At 46.3% G+C, this 23205-nt stretch overlaps 2 protein-coding genes across 7 annotated transcripts in view; one reads left to right on the top strand and one right to left on the bottom strand.

Moving 5' to 3' along the window:
- The window catches only part of UBAP2 (ubiquitin associated protein 2), a 110857-nt gene extending 99470 nt beyond the window's left edge, over positions 1-11387 (top strand). For all 5 annotated transcript variants that reach the window (XM_042912827.1, XM_042912826.1, XM_042912825.1 and 2 more), the window contains 11 exons: positions 303-372; positions 4954-5149; positions 5994-6085; positions 6366-6413; positions 8734-8812; positions 9027-9232; positions 9531-9630; positions 9715-9822; positions 9978-10045; positions 10131-10322; positions 10413-11387. In XM_042912827.1, the coding sequence (XP_042768761.1) occupies positions 303-372; positions 4954-5149; positions 5994-6085; positions 6366-6413; positions 8734-8812; positions 9027-9232; positions 9531-9630; positions 9715-9822; positions 9978-10045; positions 10131-10322; positions 10413-10508 (1255 nt within the window). In that variant the 3' untranslated portion in view covers positions 10509-11387. The remainder of the gene's footprint in view (positions 1-302; positions 373-4953; positions 5150-5993; positions 6086-6365; positions 6414-8733; positions 8813-9026; positions 9233-9530; positions 9631-9714; positions 9823-9977; positions 10046-10130; positions 10323-10412) is intronic.
- Positions 11388-14960: 3573 nt separating this feature from the next.
- UBE2R2 (ubiquitin conjugating enzyme E2 R2) overlaps positions 14961-23205 on the bottom strand; it is a 114355-nt gene continuing 106110 nt past the window's right edge. For both annotated transcript variants that reach the window (XM_042912829.1, XM_042912830.1), the window contains 2 exons: positions 18607-18741; positions 14961-16159 (listed from right to left, as the gene is read on the bottom strand). In XM_042912829.1, coding sequence (XP_042768763.1) covers positions 15940-16159; positions 18607-18741 — 355 coding nt within the window. In that variant the 3' untranslated portion in view covers positions 14961-15939. The remainder of the gene's footprint in view (positions 16160-18606; positions 18742-23205) is intronic.

Here is a 23205-nt window from a genome sequence, read left to right as displayed (position 1 = left end):
GTGACTCCTGTTCTAACTTTTTACGGTGTAAAGCGCAAATGATTTTAGTTGACTGAAGTTGTCCCTGAAGGCTTCCCAGGCCAGGGTGTCCCAGATCCTCATGGTGAATGACCCTTTAGATCATTTCTAAACATCAGAAAACCTGTTCTGGTCCCCAAGGTGATGAGGAATGAGGGATGTGAAGCTGGGGCTACCCTTGGAGGGATGGGGCAAGCTTAATATCTGGCCCACCTGGACATGTGGGCCCCTCCTGTGGGTTGACTCAGTGTGGTGGACATGTGGTGCTCTGTTTTGTCTTCTAGTTCCCTCTCCAGCCATCAGAGCAGCCTCTCCTCTGCACACGCGGCACTCTCCTCCAGCACGTCACACACAGTAAGTGTCCTCTAGGCTCCCTCATTGCCTTCCCTGCTCAGCGAACTCGAGCGCAGAGCTTAGTCACGTGGTGATTGGAGTTTAGTCACTTGCAGGTGGGGTTTTAATATGTGTGTTTTGAATGTCTGAAATAACCTCAAATTCCTCAGGTGTGTTATCTCAATCTAGGTATGTGGTTTGAGCTGTTGCTTTTCTTAAGCACCACAGAGAACATCTTGATTCCTAAATTGGGACTTCCATGAAGGATTTGCTTCTCCAGAGCTGATCTGTGATGGGCAGGGCTCTTGGGGTGGATTTGTTCCTGAGCATTTACTGAGCTTCCTGTTTGTTAGGGGAGACTTTTGGACCTAGTCTGGGATTGGTCATGTTGAGGTATTTGCAGACTTTTTTGAGGAAAAAGGCTCATTGCAAGGAAAGTAGGCTCATTGCTAACTTCAGCTTGGACTCCACCAAAAGTCACGTTGAATCAAGAGCATTGTTCTAGATAACCTTCTGTTACTTTGTAAATGCCATTGTAGAGAGAATGCTTAGAGGAAAAAGAGCTTATGTGAGGACTAGCCATCTTTTGGCACATCTCTCTCTCTCTCTCCTCTCTCTCTCTCTCTCTCTCTCTCTCTCCCCCTCCCTCTCCCCCTCCCTCTCTCCCCCCCTCTCTCCCCCTCTCTCTCCCCCTCTCTCCCTCTCTCCCTCTCTCTCTCTCTCCCTCCCTCCCTCCCTCCCTCCCTCCCTCTCTCTCTCCCTCCCTCTCTCTCTCCCTCCCTCTCTCCCTGTCTCTCTCAGTCTGACAGTCCCGGTTCTTAGCCCAGTCAGTGGAACCACATTTCAGTTCGTTGGTGGTCATGAGGACTTCCCTTTTTGTGGCTTAGGTATTCTTTCCCCTTACCTCATGCCATTGCAGGCCACCTTCCCCAGCTCAGAGGCAGACTTTGAAGAGGGAAGTCTGGGGTATGGAGGGCAGGAATGGAAGTATAAGTGGGGTGCCAGCTGGCGAGGGTCCTGATGTGTCAAGGGGCAACCCTAGGTGATGGTTATTGAAGTGTGGCTTCTTGAGGTGGTTTCTTGGCAGCACAGTTTCAATGGTGGGTGTGTGTAGCTTGTGGTGAGCAGAAGAACGAACATTGCTGAAATGGTGAGAAGGCAGGGTGGTGCTGGGGTGTTTAACTCAAGGCTAGGGGACACTGGAGCTTAGGGGTCTACAAGAGGTACCTAGATTGACCACGAAGTCCCTCACTGGGAGATAAGAAGAGAGAGGTCTCCAAACAGGGAAGGACATTTAGGGTACAGATCAGTAGGAGTTGTTACAAATCAGGGAAATTTGTTTCCTCTGACGAGGTCATTTGCTGCAGAATGGGATGATGGTGAAGGGTTGGCTCTATCCTTCCATTAGGAAGTGACTATCATCGAGCTTTTCAAACTTGTTTTCCTAGTGAAATCTTGCACATAATTCTTTGTCATAAAACACATAGATCACCATATTTAAAGCAGAGTGTAACTACGGAGTAAGTGCCTGTACCCCTGTTTGGCCGTTGGGAGCTGTGAGTGGTCCCTGCTTCCCTGGCCCTGGTGCGTTGGAGCCAGTGCTCTTGCTCCCATGGATTAGCTGTACTCTGTGTTTTAGCATGAAACTCCAAATCCTGTAGCCCAAATAGCCACAACCAGAATTGCCTCATCAGGGAGTCCCATACTCTGTCAGGTGACACAATTGCCACATTGCTAATATAGTAATGAATAGTATGATGAGATACATACTGAAATGTTTTTCTGTATTTATTCTGCTAGGTCCTGCCCCTTTTCCTACTCTTTTCTTGACCCACTGGAGTTGGATTTTTTTAACCCATGAAATGGCAAATTCATACGCAAAGTCCTTTTCCCCCTACCTCTTGCCCTTTTTCATTAATAACATAAATGGGAGTATTCCCTACATAGTATCCTTCAGTGTTTTCCCCATTAACAGTGCATCTTTGAGATGTTTGTGTTGAAACCTAGATTCTTTCTTTTTCCATAGCTCTACTGCACCACATTACTCCCTCAGTCTTCTAGTGATGGAGCTTCAGGGCCATTTTCTGTCTTGAATACAAAACAGTATTGCATTCGATAACCTTCTACACATGCTGCTTCACATGTATAGCTATGTTTGCAGGGTATATCCTGGAAGTCGAATTCCCAGGCATTTGACTTTTTTTTTTTTTTTTTTTTTTTTTTTTTGAGAGAGTGAGAGTGGGGGAGGGGCAGAGAGAGAGAGAGAGAGAGAGAAGGAAGGAATCTTAAAGCAGGTTCCATTCCCAGTGCCGAGCCCTACACAGAGCTCAATCCCATGACCTCCGTGGGCTCAATCTCAGGACCGTGCGATCATGACCTGAGCCGAAATCAAGAGTCAGGAAGCTTAACCCACTGAACTCCCCAGACGCCCCCCAGGCATTTAACATTTTATACAAATTGCCAAATTGCTCTGTACAGTGATTTTAACCTATTTACCTCCTACTGGTAATGAATGAAATGTACTATTTCCCCACTGCCTCCTGAAATCATGTTATCAAATATTTTTATGTTTCCAGTGTGTTAATTCAAAAAATGACCTGTCAGTGCAGTTTTTTTTTTTTTCCCCCCAGTTAATTTCTATTTATTTTGAGAAAGAGATAGCAAATGAGGGAGGAGCAGAGAGAGAGGAACACAGAATCCCAAGCAGGCTCCAAGTTGTCGGCTTAGAGCCCAATGCAGGGCTCAAACCCATGAACTGTGAGATCATGACCTGAGCAAAAATCAAGCATCAGGACACTTAACTGACTCAGCCACCCAGGTGCCCCTGTCAGTACAGTTTTTAACTGAGTGAGCTTGAACATCTTCTTTCATATATTAGAAAGCCATTTAATTTCCTTTTCAGTGAGCTCTTCATATTGTTCATTTTTCTGTCAGGTCCTTGGTGTCTGTTTCTAGGAACCCCATGTTCAGGAGACTAGTAAGTAGCCCTTTGTGATGGGAGGTGCACATACTTTTCCCAGGTTTGTCATTTCATGTTTGACTTTTGTATAGTCAGATACATCAGTCTTTTCATACTTGTTATAAGTAGGTCTTTCCCACTTGAAGGTTATAAAGGAAATCTCATGGTTTTCTCTTGCCCTTCGTGTCCTTATGGAAGGTTTGGTGCAGCTGTGCTTTTCTGGGCTCTTTCTGAGGAGCTGGCTGCACCGCCCCATTGGAGACACTCTGCGAGCAGTTTAAATGGAGGGGAAGCCATTTATGCCAGCCCTTTGTGGCCCTCACAGATTTGAGAGGTGAGGAACAGAGACAGGAGCCCAGTCAGGTTCAGTTGGAGGTAGGAAAGGCTTGCTGGATGAGTTCCTTTCAGCAAGTTAAGAACTAGTTTTTTAGCAGGCTGCTTTTCTCTCCCCACACTAGGGAATAGTAATTTTTTGTCCTGTGGTTAAGAGAGCTTTCAGTTCTATGACCGGTGATACCTAGGCACAGTGGTCAGAGCTGTTCCTCATTCTGCAGCAGGTGGTCAGCTTGGCTGTGTGCAAAGGACTGTGGAGCAGGTGCTGGGGCTGTCCTTACCCTGCTTCTGTCAGTCTAGGCTGAGGGGGCGGAGTCCTGGGGTGTCCCAGGAGACCACGATTTTAGCTGTCTTTACCTTGCTGAACTGATTCTGGATGTCAGGGCTCTAAGATCAGTGCTCAGATGGGTAGGGCAGCCTGTGAGGTTGGGACCTACACAGAAGTGTCTGTGTGGTGGAAAGCACGGTGCATGGTTGTCCCCCTTCTGGGATTTCTTATTCCTGAGGCTTCTCCAGGAGTTTTCAGACTACTGTTTTCTGCACACGTTCTGGTTTGGAGGCTGGTCTCAGTATTACAGAGCCAATTCTTCCCTCTTTGGGCCTTGTTTTGCCCACCCAGATGTATCTTTTCCACCCACTCCCCACACAGCCTTTAAAGCCCTTTCTGGTACCTTGTTCCTTCCTGGAGCTGAGCAGCAGGGCAGGCTTCCTAGAATTCTGCAGAGCTTTTGTGGGTTTCACCCTTCTTTCCTAGGTGGATCCTGTCAAACAGGCAGAAGCACAAGCCATGCTCTTCTAGGTAGGTCCCGGTGGCCTGCACAGTGCTCCCAGGTTCTGGAGCAAAGGGCTCCCCGTGACTTCCTTATCAGAGTATTTAGGAAGCCCAGTAGAAGGCAGCTATTCCCAGACCGCTCTGACTTGGGCTGTGGTGCCGTTGTTATCAAATATTAGTCTCTCCTGAGACCACTTTTCTGTGAGGTGGGTTCTCACCTCACAGTCAGATGGTCTTAGTTCATATGTGGTTTAGGTGGAGTTTCTGTGCCTTATTTCAGATACCTTAGCTTGAGCAACTTTAACAATTTTTAAGAGGGTGTTGCTCACAAAGCTCAATTTTAATAGCTTGATATTCAGCTTATGAGTTGTGTCCTGATGGCCTCCTCTAGCTGCAGTGTGGGGGCCCACATTGAGCACCAAGCACGGAGCCCCTCACACTGGTCTTCAGAGTGCAGGCCCCAGTGCCAGACCAGGTTCTCCTGCACTCTTGTGTTTTACCCCCAGATCCATGTGTCCTGGCTTTTTTGTTTTGCCAGCATGCCAGCGTGGAGAGCACCCCTTCCCTCCAGTCCTCAGCCACCTTCTCAACGGCAGCAACCTCTGCCTCGGGTGCCACGTCCTCAGGGCTCAGCCTGCCGAGCAGCATGAACACAGTGAACAGCCTCTGCCTGGGCGGGACCACTGTGAGTGCCCCCAGCAGCAGTACCAGGGCCACGCCCTTGGTGACCTCAGGTGTGTGCTCTACAGACTTTTCCTATCCCCTGCCCCTAGAAGATGCACTTTCCACATCCCAGGCTTCCCAGGGAGGATGCCTAGAGGTGGCTGCAAGGCATTCTGGGTAGCTAAAAGCCTAGGAACATTCTGGTCTCCCTCCAGCCCTGCCATTGCTCCCTTGTCCTCTTTGTTTCACTGACCTCTTGAGGCCCAGTCCTTCCAGCGATGATGTGGGATGGGTAAAATCAGTCTTCTGGGTAGACTCCCCCCCTGGGCAGGATTCCTGGTAGCCTTTTTGCTTCTAGCTTCCCTGTCTTTTCTATCCTCACTCTTTCCTGGAGCTGAGATGGCCTGGTGACATGGAGGGACCAGGGAACAGCTATCTTGGGCTCCTTGTGGCCACTTAGTGTGATTGATTCCTAATCAGCCAGACCTAGGTGGTCTGTGTGGGCCAAGCAAACTGTGGTTTGGTAGAAACTGCTAAAAGCTACCTTTGACAAAGCCTGTCCCCCTCTCCTGGGACCGCTCAGCCTTCCTTCTGTTCTGAGGAGGCAGATCATCCTTATGTGCAGGTTTGCTCGGTGCAGAGTGATGGTCAGGAGTGTGGAGGGGTGGTGTTTTCTGTCTGGGCATGGATACCCTCTGATGTGGAAAGAGACTGAATGTGGTATCACGAGATTTCGGTCTCCCCCACTTCCTGGCACAGCCCTCTGTATTTTTCAGCTGCTGCCCTCCCCTCTCGCAGTGGCCCCATGGGGGGCAGCACTATGACAGTGAGCTCAACTCCCCCATCCCCCACAGTAGCTGAGGCATCTCATTCTTTGTGGTGGCGTCTTCACTCCTGTGATTTTTGCTTTTACAGGCAAAGCACCCCCTAACCTGCCCCAGGGAGTACCTCCCCTGCTGCACAACCAGTACCTCGTGGGCCCCGGAGGACTGCTTCCTGCCTATCCCGTGAGTGCATGGTTATAGCTCCTGGCTGCCTGATTCCTTTGGCCTTAGCGGCTGACACCTGTCAGGACCTGGTGAGGTGGGCCTTGGGTTGCTGCAGCTCCTTCCTTGCTATTTCTCTCTTATCTAGTCTCCAAGGAAAGGTGTCTTCCCACAGCAGATGATCTGGTTCCCCTTCCAGAATATGTCCTAGCTCCTCAACCTTGTTTTGGGCCCCCATATGGGTCTGGGCTTCCCAGGGGATGGGATGTGGACCCTAACACCCTTTTTGGTTCTCATACAGATCTATGGCTATGATGAGCTCCAGATGCTACAGTCACGGCTGCCAATGGTGAGTGGGATGTAGCAGGGGATGGGGGGCTTTAGGCTCTTTCACAGGTCCTCCCTCCCTAGGCCTTCACTGCCACCTGCTGAGAAAGCTGCTTGCATCTGGGGGTGGTGCCTAGTGCCACTGTCGCTTGGGCATGAGTGTCCTGTGCTTACTGCATGGGGTCCCAGTAGGCAGTGTCTCCTACTGAACGTGAGTCCTTTTCTTCCTTCATCTCCCCCCAGCTCCCCCTAACTCTTTTTAAAAAGACAAAGCATATGACACAAGGTGGGGTTGCTTGACTGCCTCTAGAGTTTTTATCAACTCCTCCTCTTAGAAGTGCCTCTTAAGTGGCCATCAGTGATGCTTTATGATAGCAGCTTTGCTTGTCTGTCCCCAGCTGAATCACCCACTGGAGCTGACACTCTCTAAGGGCCTGTGTGGGTCTGACCTGCCATCACTGCTTGCTTGTAAGAATACTGGCCCCTGGATGTCCCTGGTTGCTGCAGCCTCACTCTGAGGCCAGGGCAGTTTCTTGAATGTGACCCTCACTCCCAGGATGAGGTGCCTGGCCTTCAGGCACATCACCACAGTGGGGCAGGTGTTCCCTGACTGACCAGCCTGCAAGCTGCAGCGGTGCCTCTCCCTCCTTGGTCTGGCATTTCCCAGACTCCTGAGAATTTTCAGCAGCCTAGGGCGCCTGTTACATTGTTGGGAAGTAGAAAGTTATGCAGATGCCTCTGCTGAATGTGGTGTTTCCTGTTCCCTAAGGAGGAGGTTTTTCCCCAGTGAGGTGTCCTTCCTCAGCCTCTTCCCCACTGGACTGCCTCCTGCTCTACCTGCCCACAAAGAGCTCAGGGTCCTGCAGGTGTCTCCTCCACCTCCCAGGCCTGGTGGCTGAAGCTCCTGTCTTTCAGGAGAATGCTTCTCCGGCTTCTGAAGTATTTCCGGAGGTGGAGTTGGGGTAGCTGGGCAGCTCTTCTGCTTGGGTGCAAACCAGCAGTCCATCACACTGCTGCCCAAGGGCCTGCTGGACTCTCCAGCTGCTGCCTGTGTCCTCGAAGGACCCAGAAAGGGTGTTGAAGACGTGATAGCAGATTTCTAAGGCGGTCAACAGAACTTAGGGTGTCTGGGGGTTGCCTGAGGCTTAGGACTTTGCAGAAGAACTGGAAGTGGCCCTGGCCCCCTTACAGCCATCTGACCCAGGATCCCCAGGCATCAGAGGTAGAATATAAGAGGGTGTCGTGGAGTCCTTAGAAGTGTGTCATTGGGATCCCAGCTCTGGGATCCTGCCTCGTAGTCTTTGTATCATTTTGTGCCTTAAAAGAAATCCCCTCTGAGCCTACTTTTGAGATATGTTGTGTTCACTTTTCCCTTTGTTCATTTATTAGCCTCTGGTACTTTTGTGTCTAGTTCCTGCCTTTGGTTTTTCTTTTTTTCTGTGAAAGAGCTCCCCCTCCTGGGCTTTCTCTAGGCCTGCCTCCAGTTGTGACTTGCTAGCTCTGTGACTTCCCGGTCCTGCCTCCTTCTGGGGTTCAGGGCTAAGGAAGCTATGGGTTTCCTGAAAGTTAGGTGGAGAGGAGGCCGAAGGAGGATGTAAGTGTCATTCCTTGCCAGGATGGCTCACATCTGGTTGTGACCAGGCACTGTTGGCCACAAACAAAGCAGGAAGGCTTTTCTCTGAGGTTTAGGGGCCAGGGTACAATATGTCTAGGACTGACAAAGCCCTGGGTGGCGAATAAGGGCCAGGTCAGACCTCCCCTTCTCCATAGAGCTCCAATGTTTTGTGCTCTTGGCATCTACACTTGCCCCAACTCCTCTGTTTTCAGTGCTGTCAGGATGGAGTAGGTGGTGAGGGGCCAATTCAGGACCTTATCTGGGATCCTTTTGTACCTGTACTTACCTGGCTTTACGGTTCTGACCCCTGTTAAACCGTCAGATAGCTCCTCTCCTGCTGGTTCCTTTTCAGGGTGCTTTCCTAGCTGCTCATAGAATCTGTCATGTAGGAAAAGCCACTTGAGTTTGCCGGTGGCATTTACCAGCTTCCATCTGTGCTGTAAATTACACGTGAGATTGGGCCTCCAGTGGCTCTGCCTGGTGAAGGCTGACGGCCTTGTCAGTGTGTCTGCACACTTGTGGCTGCCACATTGCACAACTCCGAAGGACACCATTTACTTTGAATTCTCTTTGAGTGCTGCCCTCTGGAGGTATGCATGTGTTGCTGCAGTCTGGCCTGTCCGCGGAGCATGGCATTGCCTGGATGGCCTGTGCTGCCTGCTTGCCCTGCTCTCCTGGGCCTGGGACAAGGCCATTCCGCTGATCGAGCCTCCCTGGTCTCTCCTAGGATTACTATGGAATTCCCTTCGCTACACCCACAGCTTTGGCCAGCCGAGATGGGAGCCTAGCTAATAACCCGTATTCAGGTTAGTCTGTTCAGGGGGTGGGGAGTGGGGCATGGGACTGTAGCTAATCCTAGGAATCTGGAAGCAGAAGGGCTGAGAGAGGCCTGCGAGCTTCCTGTTGTTGAGGTGGCAGCCAGACCTGTTCCTGTTTGCAGGAGACAGTCTGGCTTTTTTCCTGGTTGGATAAGGAGGGAGTGGGGGCAGTGATTGGAGTTCATGATTCCTCTTCTCCTAGGTGATGTCACCAAGTTTGGCCGAGGTGACTCTGCATCCCCCGCACCCCCCACCACGCTGGCTCAGCCTCAACAGAGCCAATCCCAAGCCCACCACACAGCCCAGCAGCCCTTTCTGAATCCTGCACTGCCACCCGGCTACAGCTACACTGGCCTCCCCTACTACACAGGCGTGCCTAGTGCCTTCCAGTATGGGCCCACCATGTTTGTGAGTATTTGTGTTTGTGGGTGGTGGTGGTGGTGGTGGTATTCCAGCTCTGGGGAGAAGCAGGGAGAGAGGGACATGACCCTACTCAGTCTCACCTGGCCTTCAGGAATGTTTTAGGCTGAAGCCAAAGCTACTTTCCCGTCTATTTTTATAGCTGCTAGCACGTGTTGTACTAGTGACCACAGACAGGTCCCTTGTGGTTGTGCTACCTGCTGCCTAGGGCTAATAAGCTGGTGGATACCTGACCTGCTCCCCCTGCCCTGGTCCTTCACTGATACCTCTCCTGCTTCCCCACCAGGTCCCTCCCGCCTCAGCCAAGCAGCATGGTGTGAACCTCAGCACCCCCACCACCCCTTTCCAGCAGGCCAGTGGTTATGGCCAGCACAGCTACAGCACAGGTGAGGGGTGCTCCCAGCACGGAGAGCTGCAGATGGGACAGGCTTGCCTAGCTCACACGTACCTCTTGTACCCTGCCACGCTAGGTTATGATGACCTGACCCAGGGGACAGCAGCGGGAGACTACACCAAGGGTGGCTATGGTGGATCATCGCAGGCACAAAACAAGTCTGCAGGTTCTGGGCCTGGCAAAGGTAGCGTCTACCCCTCCTTTCCAGGATTGAGGCCCAGAGTAGTTGTCTTCTACTGACTCTTTCTCAGGCAAGGCTGTCCCAGAGAGTCCTTGGAGGTGTGGGGGAGGCTAGAGCCTGGGCCCTACTGGTGTGAAAACAACTGTTTTCCCTCCTAGGAGTGTCTGTGTCTTCAAGCACCACCGGCCTGCCTGATATGACTGGCTCGGTCTACAGCAAGACTCAGGTGAGGGGAAGGATTCAGGTGGACGAGGAGGTGGGTGGGAGGTACAGCCCGAGCTGGCCCTTACCGTTGTTTCTTTACCCTGCAGACTTTTGATAAGCAGGGATTTCATGCAGGGACTCCTCCACCGTTCAGCCTGCCCTCGGCCTTGGGCTCCACCGGGCCCCTGGCTGCTGGAGCAGCCCCTGGTTATGCGCCCCCACCGTTCTTACACATTCTGCCTGCCCACCAGCAGCCTCACTCACAGCTGCTCCACCACCACCTTCCACAGGATGCCCAGGTGAGCCCAGTGATGGAGGCAGCCACCCTGCCCTGGACTGGGGGTTCTGTTCCGCCCCTTACAGCCTTCTCTCCTCCTCCTCCTCCTCAGAGTGGCTCGGGTCAGCGCAGCCAGCCCAGCTCCCTGCAGCCCAAGTCGCAAGCCTCCAAGCCTGCCTACGGCAACTCTCCATACTGGACAAACTGAACCCTGAAGAGAGGGGTGGGCTAGGGCGGGGCTTACCCTGGGCAGGAGAGAACATGCGGAGCCCATTGCTCTGGGAGCCCAGCACCCTTTCCTAGAATTCCTGAGACGTGTAACTGTGTCAGCCGAGCCTCTGTGGGGAGCCTGCCTCCCAGACTCGCTCTTGTATGTAATGTATTTATGTATGTATTTGTAAATGTGATAGAAGTCTTGGGAGAGTGGGGGGGGGGGTACAGCTGCTACTCTTAGCCAGGCCTGCTCTCCCAACTACAGCCCCTTTTCACTGTAGCAAATAACCCCCCGTTTCCACTTCTGCCTTTAGGCCTTCTGTATAGCCTCCCAGCCAGCGGGCAGCTGGGAGCAGTGTCTGGAAGGGCTGGTTGAAGGCAGTTTGGGTTTTGGGGTCAGGTACCAATGAAGAATCACGACTTATTTTGCTCCCTTGTAAGCCATTATTTGAGGTTTCCTTCCCTGTGTAATTACTTTAGCCCTCGCTTTCTGAGAAACTGGTCCTTTTGTCATTTGCCCTGTTCCTCTCCTGCCAAATCTTGATCTGGGAATAGCAGAGATATCCTTCCTGCCCAGCGTGAAAGTGGCACCTGTTTGCATATAGAGCAGAGGCTTCTGCTTCTGGTCTTGTCCCCAAGAGACTTGCCTTCCTCTGGCTGACCGTTTTTTAAAAACAGTCTGAAGTTGCACTCAGAGATGTTGTCAGTCTGCTCCCTTTAGAAAACAAAAAAATCAAAGATACGCTGTCACCTCAGTGAGAACATGTCTCCAAGCAAAGGCTCCTCTATGCCAGTTGTCCTGAACCAGGTGGGCGACTGTTTCAGGGGTTTTCTCTTCTGCCCGATCTCCACCTAATAAAGTTCTGAGAGCATGCACAGTCTCTGTGTGGTGTGACTCAAGGGCAGCTTAGGGTGGAGGCTGTCTTCATTGTTCTGGGCAGCCTGGACTTCATAGGGCTGGGGCTGAAGTATAGCCCGTGTGGTCAGTCTTCTGACGATAGGGTGTAAAGGCTTAAATTGGTATTCCTTCTCTTGCCTCGGCCAGGTCAGCATCCAGAGGGTGTAAAGGTAAATGATAAGGCTGAAAAGACTGCTAACCCTCCTGACCGGGCAGGGGCAGTGGTTCTCAAAGTTCATTTTGATAAGGCAATCTCTGTTTATAGGGCCCGGTCAACAGGAATACTAGGGCAGGGTAACTTCTTTTCCAGACATCAGCTGACATTAAAATAGGAAATAAAGGTAAGAACTGAGGATATTTTTCTCATGGCTGGAGGGAGAGTTTGGACAGCTAATCCTCCTTTCCATCCTGTGTCCTTCATCAACCAAAGAGAATCTTGATTAATAGTGAAGGGATGGGATTGAACAGACTAGTGAGTTGGGGTGGTTTGAAGTAGGTAAGCGGGTCCTGGGCTAAATACCTGCTCCACAAAGTCCCAAGCAGCCATTCACCTGGGGCCAGGATTCTAGTGCAGCTCCTTCCTCCTGCTCCCAGGCCATCAGGGAGGAACCAGGGCCATCCACTATTCCTGTGTCTGACACGAGGCAGGTCGCCCCACCATAGCACTACTATGCTCCAACGTAGAGGTGTTGCCAGAGGCTTTATAGCCTCCCATTTCATTCCTAAATAACCCCCTCAGACTAGACTAAGGAAGCAGCAAACAGAAGTGGTGCCTCAAATACTGGTCAAGTCAGTGTGCCAGAACCAGACCAGGGTCAGTCTTCACCTTTTCTGCTTGTGGTCTCTAAAATCAGTGGTAATTTCATGAGTTGGGGGTACGTGCTGCTGTTGCCCACAGCTTGAGCTCCTGACCAGGAAAAAGGTAAGTGCTCCACAAGTGAAACTAAACAGGGACTGCAATTACATGATATGATCTCTTGCCTGATCTCTGCTTATTAGCAGCAGGAAGTTCAAAAGACAAATGACGATGAAATCAAAATGCTTGCCTAAGGAGGGCAGTGGAAGCACCCTCATCCCTTCACCAGCCTACGTGTATCAGCAGGTTGTACCCTACTTAATAAGAATTAAGGTTAACAGATGTTTGTATCTCTAATAACCTTTCCTTAAAAAGCTAGTAAGGACTGGGAATGTTTATTCTGTGAGGAGGTGAGTTGAGCAGAGTATCCTAGAAGGCAGGTGAGTGAGATTCACTTTTGGTTTTTAATTTTTCAGCTGAGTCATGGGTGTAATCTTCAAGGGAACAGTGGAAATATTGAGACCAGCTTTTAGTTTTCTTTAACACAAAGAAAGAAGAGGGTCATCCCATGGGGAAGTAGCAATACAGGTATATTTTATTTCACATTTTATTAGTAGACAGATGGGCAGAAAAAGACAAAATAAACCACTAAAGGGGAAGTTCAACACAAAAATGCATCAGATAATCTTTTCTCATAAGTTAAACTGAAGAAAAACATCTACAATTTCAGCTAAGAAAACTATTAAAGTCAGGTGTGTCCTGCTGGTTTCAGAATAGTTGAAAATTGCATCTGAATCTTTTTGTAAATGTAAACCATTTTTCAGAATGGGAGGGGTGGGGAGTTAACTTTCAGTGGAGAACTACACACTTTCCCCTTCAGTCTCTTACTGCATATGTCCCAAACATAAGGAAACCAGCAAATAAAGAAGCAAGTAATCACCAGGGAAGAGGAAAGAAGGGACTACAGAAAAGTTTGGCTAATAGAAAAGAACTCTGGAATGATACGAAATAGAGGGGGAAGACTTTGAGAAGCAACAACGGAATCGTGATATTACTTTCTCCAACCAGCCTCAAAACACACAAACCTGAAGAGCATCCAGAGAGGCCTCCACTAGAATCAAAAGGAATCTAAAAATGCAGGATTCTGAATTCATGTCAACACCAAATAATCACAACTGTACTTACAAGGTTGTGGCCTGAGCCTGAGACCTCTACTCTCAAAAAGAAAAAAAAAAATTACATGCTCAAGTTTTCTTTTGCCACAGGATGTGTTCTCAGGACAGAGCTCTGGAACCAGCATCTGGGTTTTACAGGTCAGTCTGAGTTCTCAGAATGTCTACCTGCTAGCCAATCAACACATGCCAGTCTTTTCTGGAATTGATTGTACTCTATCAGAGGCAAACCCAGCCCTCAACGGTAACACCCCAAAGGGCTGAGAGGTATGACCTCCACCTGGCTCTCTGGCTCCCTGAGTCAACGTGCAACAGAGGCCAACAGGGCCTAACGGGACAGGGCTGAGCAACACAGCACCTTCCGCAATGCCAAGGCACCTGGCCTGCCCTGACAGAGAAATGCTTTCGCGGTAAGGGGTAAAAGAAAAGCCTTATAGGGCTCCAAGAGAGCAGACCAAGCTACCAGCTGTAAACGTGTGTGGGGCTGATGGGGTAATCCGAACATTATGAGACTTTGAGCTCCAGAAGATAGGCAGGTTATAAGCATGAGGTGTTAAAAAGCTAGTTCCAACATCTTTCTATGAGAATGTGCGGCCAGTGTTTTGTCACAAAGAGCTGCTCTGTTCTCTGAATCTGACTGGAATCACTAGATTCAGGGGTGTAGGTAGTCCTAGCCCCATGGGGATGGGACAGAGATTCTGGGACCAGGCTCAACACTGTCCCCATAGGAACCTTTGTATGTTAACATCCCCACTTAATACCAAATCAAACTTTAGAGGCCAGAGAGGTCTGCTGGGCATTAGTCAGCAAATGTTTGGAGTTTGAAGAGCTAATGAAAACCCTGAGATCAGAAAGGAAGGAGGAGCTAAGGAAGTAAGCATCACCTACTCTGTTCTAGGATCCATCCTACCCCTGTCCCTCATCAACCCTTTGGTTCTTTCTGAGCTATGATCTGAAGAAGTTGACACCAGTGCACAGGGATCTGGAGGAGGATCGTAGCCAGTCTCTGCTGTATTTTCCTTCCGAAGTCTAATTTTACATTATAATGATTTTCCCCACTGAAAGAACACTGCCCTCCTATGAACTGGCCCACTCCCAAATGAAACAAAAATCACCGCCAAGTTCTGAAGTCCCTGGTTGGTGAAGGCTGATGGATCTCAATATTGATTGAAGTAACACGTGATTGAGACCAGGGAAGTCAAAGCTGCAGCACAGTTGGAAGATCTAGCGTTGCCCAGACACTGCCTGCAGCCAACTCCCTTGGCCCTGCTAGAAGAGTCAAGGCAGCCCAGGGCAAGCTCCATGCACAACTTCTGCTTGCCCTCCACAGCCAGAGTACATCGAAAGGAGAGAAAAGTCCAGGTCACATCCAACGAGGAAAGCGGAAACTGGTCACTCATGTCTCCTATCCACAGCTATCACTATCACCATAAGCAGCTCAATGAAAACCAAAATCTTAACACATGCACCTAGGATTAATACTGAGTAATTAAAACTGGCTACTTACACTCTCACCATGAGGGTTTTTTAAAAATCTTTGAGGGAAAGGCCATGTTCACATAAGATGTTTTTTTATCCAACAGTGGTCACCAGTAGTTTTGACTTTTTTTCCCCAGCAGCATCAACCAAAATTGGCATAGTGATTTTAAACTCCTTGTTCCCGATCACTAAGACTCCACACACACACACTAGTCTCCACTCTCTCCCCACTCCCTCGGGGTGGGGAGGGTAACAACTCTGTCTTTAAAATAAATAGCAATCAAGTGCTCAGTTCTATGTAAAGTATGAATATTTATTTCAGGCTTTAGATCCCAATCGATTTCAAAAAACAAAATCTGATCTTTCTCTCAGAGTAGCTGAGGCCCCCTGCGGTGTTAGGATGATTTCCTGGAGGCTGAAGGGTCTCTGTGCCCTTAGGAACACATTTCATCAGGCTTAGCACAAAGTCCCTGATGCCCACTGTATCTCAGCCTTAAGATGGGAAAGGAAACAAAACTCCCCACCATGGGGCTGATCGAATGCACACACACTAATGTAAATGAGCAGCTAAATCTTGGCAAATTTGCTTTTTTTTTTTTTTTAAAGTTTGTTTTGTGGGGTTTTTATATTTTTTTTCCATTTTCTTTTGCTACTCAGCATATGCAGCACTTGTGAACTTCCAATGGGTTCCCAGCTTTAAACACAAACGTCTTGATGAAAGACTAATTCTTCAAGAATCTAAAAACAGACCAAAGGTGTTTTTGCCGTGAACACTCTGTAGAGACGAAGTGAGGCGAAAGTTTGGGTTTAAAGAAGAAGAAGAAAAAAAAAAAAATCAATACAGTGATGGAAGGGTAAAGAATGCAAGAATTCAGACATTCTGTGGAGGATTACTTTCTCTCCATTAAGAGGTCCATAAAAAGGAGCAAACTGAGATCCATAAGGGGAGTCAGCAGGAGCCATGTTTGTTTTTCCCACCCCCGTGATAGGTTTTTGTTGAGGGGCCACTGCTAGGTCCCCACTTGCTCCCCTCCCTTTGGCCTGAGACGGCAGGGCAGTACAGGGGCACTGAAGGAGCACGTCACGACTCCTCATTCCCAGAATCATCATCATCGTAGCAGTCGGCATCTTCCTCCTCCTCATCTTCATCATCGATGTCATCGTCATACAAGTCGTCATAAAGCAAATCTGAGCTGTTGTCATTGGAAGGCACTTTAGTTTTGATGCAGTATTCCGCCAGGGTCGTGGGGACCTTCACTCCATCCTTTTCTGCTTCGGCTTTAGTGGCTGAAACCTGTTTCCTGAAGGAAGATGGTTTATGTTAGTCTCTGTCTTGAAGATAGATTTTACAACTGGTCTTTCTTAATAATTAAGATTTTTTATGATTCAGGTTTCTGAATTTCAGTGCCTGCCTAAAGGCATCTGACAGATACTACACCAAAGGTTCTCAGCCCATCGGGTACCATGTTGAAGAACACTCAAATAATAACCTTCTGTAGGGTATTTAGAAGTAGTGGATCTCAGATGCTGGTCAGCCAGGAGTCACCTCAGAGACTTTTTTCCCCTGCCTCGTCTCACACCAAACTCTATGCAACCCCAACCACTCTTATTTATTCAATAATCCTGCCATTTGCACTTAAAGTAGATTCCAAATAGCCTATGTTAGTTTCCAGTGTTGCATGACAACCTGCCTCCCACTTCATTTCCCACCCAAAACATACAGGCCATCCCTGGTTTGTTTTTTTAGTAACTTGAACACCGCTTGTTCTGTGTAGATCAGTTGCTCTTCTCCTGATTTACTAATTTGGCTACTTATGTCACTCAGATCTGTACTTAGAAATGGACTGTTCTAACAACCCAATTTAAAGCAGTCACCTAGAAATGGACTGTTCTAACAACCCAATTTAAAGCAGTCACCTAGTCATTCCTTTGCATTATGATACTTAATCACTAGTATATTTTCTATGATCCCCATTTGTTAATTTTTCTGTCAGTTTCTTCCTCTTCCACCCAAATGTCAACTTCATTGGAGTGGAGACCTTGTATTTCTTACTCACTTTTTTAAAAAATGTTTGAGAGAGTATGTGTGCACACACACATGCAAGTGGGGGAGGGGCAGAGAGAATCCCAAGAAGGCTCCACCCTCTCAGCACCCGTATAGGTGCACTCATTAAATGGTGATTTGCTTATAAATTCTTATCAGTAAAGTGTGAGCTCCTCAAGGAGAAAAACTGCCTTAATGACCTAACAGTACCTGACATGAAGCTGATGTGTAATAAATGTGTTAAGAATTAGAGAATGAGATAAGCCCTTAAATTAAGAACGCCTGGGTGGCTCAGTTGGTTAAGTGTCCGAATCTTGATCGGCTCAGGTTATGGTAGCCTGCCTGGGATTCTCTCTCTGCCCCTCCCCTACTTGTACACTCTCTCTCTCAAAAACTTTACATGTGTATACACACACACACACACACACACACAGTCTACTCCAGCTCCTTTAAATCTCCAGGTTTTTACTATTTATACTAATTTATCTTCAATCTTTGGTATACACCAATCATCTAAGTGGCTGCTAAAAATGAAATACACATGCCCAGATTTTATCCTTATAATCTTATTAAATGACTATGGATATGAAAGAGGGTCTAAAGGTGATTCTAGTGGGCAGAAATCGTGAAGAAATGCTGATCTATATATATTATTCAGTTATATTTTCTGTGCAGTTTTTTTTTATACATCACATGGCATTGTGCTGACTAGAGTTATAAAGAGGGACTCTATTTGTATAAATTCTAGTGCTTACTAAACTATTCACAGAATGTGCTGGAACTGTCCTTGGGGTTCTATTTTAAGGGTATAAAATCTAACAGTACTAAAGGGAAATGAATTTGTTGCAATTCAAGTACCAATTCTTGGGTACTGTTAAAACCTTATGTCCTACTCAGGATATGATCGAGAGCTGGCTGGTTCAGTCCCAATAACTTCTACTTTTTTTCCCCCTCTTTTATACAGATGGAAAAACTAAAGACCCAAAAAATTAACTGATAAAAAGGTCATATGAGGGATGGTGAGCTATAGGTAGACTCCAAATCTCTAAGAAGAAGCTTCTAGGACTCTGTTCAACCATATACTATTGTTACTGATAATGATACCCAGAAGATACTTGCTGGTATGGTCAAAAGGGCCAGTAAACTATACGGCTTCATTAAAAATTTTGAAAACGGGGGCACCTGGGTGGCTCAGTCGGTTAAGCGTCCAACTTCAGCTCAGGTCATTGTCTCAGAGTTTGTGAGTTCAAGCCCGACGTTGGGCTCTGTGCTGAGAGCTCAGAGCCTGGGGCCTGCTTCAGATTCTGTGTCTCCCTCTCTGCCCCTCCCCCGCTTGTGCTCTGTCTCTGTTTCTCAAAAATAAATAAATGTAAAAATTTTTTTAACTTTTTGTAAACAAAAACATCTAGAATGTCTGGAAATACTTTGGGTATCTGCTACACTTAACGGACATGCTGAAAATACTGAACAGTGTCCCTAGAATGATTCAGAGGCAGAGTCTGCAAACTTAAGTGACTGAGAACCTGGAGGTTCTGGTTCCCAGGAAATCAGATCTGCAGCATTATCTTCCAGTGTATGCTCCCTCAAAAGCCAAACTCATTAGGCTCAGGCAGAAATATCTTCCCAAACAATATTTAAGTTTGATTTAAACCTTGGTTCTGTATGAAGACTTAATCAAAAGGAAGGTAAAACAAAGCACCTTACCTAATGATTTCAGCATATTCTTTGTCTTTTCCTTTACTGTCCCTCCATTTCCTGAACATAACCGAAGCATCCACATTGGCTGGGGAGAAGGTGTTGGGCTCATTGAGCAATGAGATTACACTTAACAGGATAGTCCTAGAAATAGAAAAAAAAAGGAGGGGGGAGGGGATCAGCTACAAATACTCATGTTTACAAGATCCAAAAATATTGTGCCTTTAAATTTAAGACTATAATATTTGAGACCTTAGGGGAAAAGAAACAGAATTTTGTTTTGTTTTCAGCACTCAGCTGGTAGGCTGAAACAAGCTGCTAACTAGGACACAAAGAGGAAATCTGCAAGCCTATCACAGAGGTCATGTGGCAGAGCACATAATAAACTCTGTAGAAGACATGCACCGTCTTCAACTGGCTACATGTTCCAATCTGCTTCCAAAGTGGAAGCCTGAAAGCTTTTCAAATAACATTTTAAAAACTACAAATTAAGTGCAATAGGAAAAGAAAAAGCAAAAAATATTTAGCTTTAAGGCCATCCTTTTGTGGGCAAGGTTAAAAATGACCCTGCCCCACAAATCCACTTCTTATCATGGCTGCTTAAGAGGATCTAAAAGAATGATAATACACACAAACGTATTTCCTTTCCATACTTAGGGAAGGAAGACACTTAAGCAGGATGGAGAATGGAGGAAAACAACAGCCCAGGCACGGAAGAACTAGTTTCTATTTACTAAGCACTTTGTGTGTGTGAGAGGCACCAACTGTGATGTTGGATGTGCAATAGTGAGCAAGTCAGATGTCGTCCCTTATCTCCCAGGGTTTCTATGTCTTGGAGTTAAGACAGGCAATTTTCATCCACAGATAAAAACCAGACACTTTAACCACAGGGAATAAAATTTCTCTAGAAAAATAACCAGACAAGGCTCCAAAAAGGCTTTAAATTATTCCCAAGGTTCTTTTCCCTACAAACTACATGCATGTATGTAAAGAAAAAATGGGGAGGAAAAATTAATTTTGTATCTTTTCTCACTGGCGTGAGCTTATAGGTTGCATTGTTGGAAAACAGTCTTTTGCTCCTGCCCCAAGCAAAAAATAAAGGGATTGAGCCAGGCAATTTAGATGTTTGGTTTGATGAAACCTTTTCCTAAAAAGAGTAAAGAGTTTGTTATGTGATTATACAAGTGAAAGGCACTTTCACAGAAAACTTTCCCATCTAGTTAAAATCCATTCATCATACACACACCCTTTCTATTAAATTAAGAATAACTCTTTGCCCCTCCCCACAAAGATCCTTCTGGATTTCTTCAGTAATTACATTATAAAATAAAGATTAACAAAAACTTATCACTGCCAATTATGGGAAACGGACATAACATCCTAGAAGAAAGAAACAAACAAAAGGGGGTAGAACATTCCATAAGGATTGCCTCAGAACATATCCGAAACCTGTTAGGAAGATAAGGACAGGACAAAGTGTGGTATAGAGAGGGGGAAAAAAGAGCTATAAGTGGTCTAGATCTGCACTGTCGGCAACTTCCTATGATGATGGAAATGCATAATCTTTTTATCCAATATGATAACCACCAGCCACATGTAGTCAATGAGCACTGTGAAAGGTAGCTTGTGCAACTGAAGAACTAAATTTTTGACATTAATTTTAATTAATTAAAATAGTTATGTGTAGTTACGTAGTGGCTAACAAGTCTAGGTTAGTCGTATTAACGGAATTAGGAAATTTGTCCCATGAGTAGTTTAACCAAGTTGATTTTCTTATATCTTGTGTTTATTTTAATAATAAAATGTTAGGAAATACAATTTTTAAAATGGTGAATTATTCATTTCTATCAAAAAAAGAATTTCTAATACCATATACTTCTAAATGGAAATCCATGATGCTTTCAGAAGAAGTGTCAGGTACTATAGTGGACTATGAAAATAGTTTAACTCAGCAAGTTTTCACTTTCATTTTCATTTCCTCACTTATTCTGGACAGCAGGATCTTGTTTTTGTCTTTTAATGAGGAATCCACTCTGTTGGTTCTGGTGGGGTTAATGGGTTAATCTTCCCTTATTATCATGCAAAACCTTCAGAGAAACAACCTACCTAACCACAGCAGCAGATTCTATCTCTCTCATCATGATGCTGGATTTGGGGGTGTGCATGTAACCCAAGATGGGCCAATCAGAGCCTTGGTAGGGAGCTATGATGTTCTAATAGCAGAAAGGCAATTTTTATTCCTGATTGGACTGACAATTGTGAGAATAAGGAAAGTCTAGAGCTGGTAGCCATCTTTATTACCACGTGGTGAGAATCTACCTAATAACAAGGCCAATACAGAGCAAAGCAGAAATTGAGACTTTTAATCTCTAACAAAGATTCTTGATGCCAATTCATATGCAACACCCTAGTTATAGGTAAATTATATACTGTTTCCCATGGGATAGATGGGACCTGGGATAACTTTAGCCTCTGTAGCAACAACATCCGGCCAAAGAAGTATCTTCAGTTTACTACTCTGATCTATAAATATAGTAATTTCATGTTTTTCTATGTATCATGACTGGAAAAGATCTGGAAGTAGTGTCATACATGGTCTAGCACTTGTACCAAAATAATTTAACACAAGCATTATACCTGTAGCATATGATAGACAACTCTGTTAAGTATTATTAACCCTATGTTTTTAAAATTTCTTTTAATGTTTATTTGAGAGAAAGCACAAGTGGGGATGGGACAGAGAGAAGGCCAAGCAGTCTCCATACTGCCAGCGCAGAGCCTGATGAGGGGCCTGATCCCACACACTGTGAGATCAAAGGGATGCTGGGGTGGCTCAGTTGGTTAAGCGTCCAATTTCGGCTTAGGTCACGATCTCACTGTTCATAGGTTCGAGTCCTGCATCAGGCTCTGTAATGATAGTGTGGAGCCTGCTTGGGATTCTCTCCCCCTCTCTCTGCCCCTCCCCTGCTCATGTGCTCTCTCTCAAAAATAAATGATCATTAAAAACTAATATTAAAAAAAACAACTCAGGAGATCAGACCTGAGCCAAAATCAAGAGTCAGAGACTTAACTGAATGAGCCACTCAGGTACCCCTAAATTTTTTAAAATTATCTTTACACTCATCATAGAGCTCAGACTCATGACCCCAAGACAAAGAGTCGCATGCTCTTCAGACTAAGCCAGCCAGGCACCCCTTAATCCTATCTTTATAGAATGGAAAAACTGAACTGCTAAATCCATACTAGTAGAACATACAAAACAGAACAATTCTGCAGCTATTCCAATGGTTACGGTTTTTTGCTGCCATCTTTTGTGGTTAGTTTAAGTATTAGAAAATCTTTATTCATATATTCTATTTTTTTTCAGAAGGAAAAAAGCAGAAGGTAGAAAGGAAAGAAAGACCAAATAATGAAACCATCAAATTAATACAACACAATAAAGAAGTCATTAAAGCCCACTAAAGAGATTGTTTCCTTCAGATCATGAACAAATGGGATAGGATCTAGAAAACAACTACATTCTTTCAAAAGTCTCATTTTGTCTATGTAAATTCACAGTTCCACATGAAGCTTTTTTTTTTTTTTTTTTAATGTTTATTTTTGAGGGAGAGAGAGAATGCGTGTGCAAGCTGAGGAGGGGCAGAGAGAGAGGGGGGCGGGGGGACACAGAATCTGAAGCAGGCTCTGTGTTGTCAGCGCAGAGCCCCAGTGTGGGCTCAAACTGAAAAACCATGAGAACATGACCAGAGCCAAAGTCGGATGCTTAACCGACTGAGCCAGACACCCCTGAAACTTTGGTTTTTAGATGTAACATGGAGTTGCGCTTGTCCATTTAGACAATCTGTGGCACTCAGACGTCAATTTCTTGGATTGGCAAGAGACTCTGAGGACCCATCCCCAGACTCCCTTCCTTCCTCCCTCTATGCTCTTCTCTACTGTAAGTTTAGAGGAATAGGTAGGTCTGGTTGTCCAAATTCAGAAGTATAAATTTTTAACATGTGTTACAATAAAAACAGACCTATTCAAGTAATAATTTGGGATAAAAATGAGGAACAGCTTTCTTGTTTTCTTTTTTTTTTTCTTTTTTTTTTTTTTTTAATTTTTTTTAGCGTTTATTTATTTTTGAGACAGAGAGAGAGAGCATGAACGGGGGAGGGTCAGAGAGAGGGAGACACAGAATCTGAAACAGGCTCCAGGCTCTGAGCTGTCAGCACAGACCCCGACGCGGGGCTTGAACTCACGGACTGCGAGATCACGACCTGAGCCAAAGTCGGAAGCTTAACCGACTGAGCCACCCAGGCGCCCCAGCTTTCTTGTTTTCAATTATTGGTCAGTTCTCACGACCACCACCTTTCCCGGATTTATAGATACTCAAAGAAATAATGTGCTCTCTCCATCCCCGCTTTAAAAGCCAGGACAAAGGACTATGGTAGGAGTTTTTCAACACGGGATCTAGACCAAAACTTAAAAGTTCTAAAAGGAGAGACATGCAGACAAAAGGACAGGCAAAACCATTCCATTTTCTATAGTTTTCAGGTTCATACTTCTGATCTTTTAGGCTGTTTTACAATCTTTGTCAGATTCGACTAATAAAATAAAAATACTGTT

This window comes from Panthera leo, chromosome D4 (genome assembly GCF_018350215.1).
Source record: "Panthera leo isolate Ple1 chromosome D4, P.leo_Ple1_pat1.1, whole genome shotgun sequence".
Taxonomy (NCBI): Eukaryota; Metazoa; Chordata; class Mammalia; order Carnivora; family Felidae; genus Panthera; species Panthera leo.
Note: the sequence above shows the minus strand (reverse complement) of the source record. Positions and strands in the feature narration are given on the sequence as shown.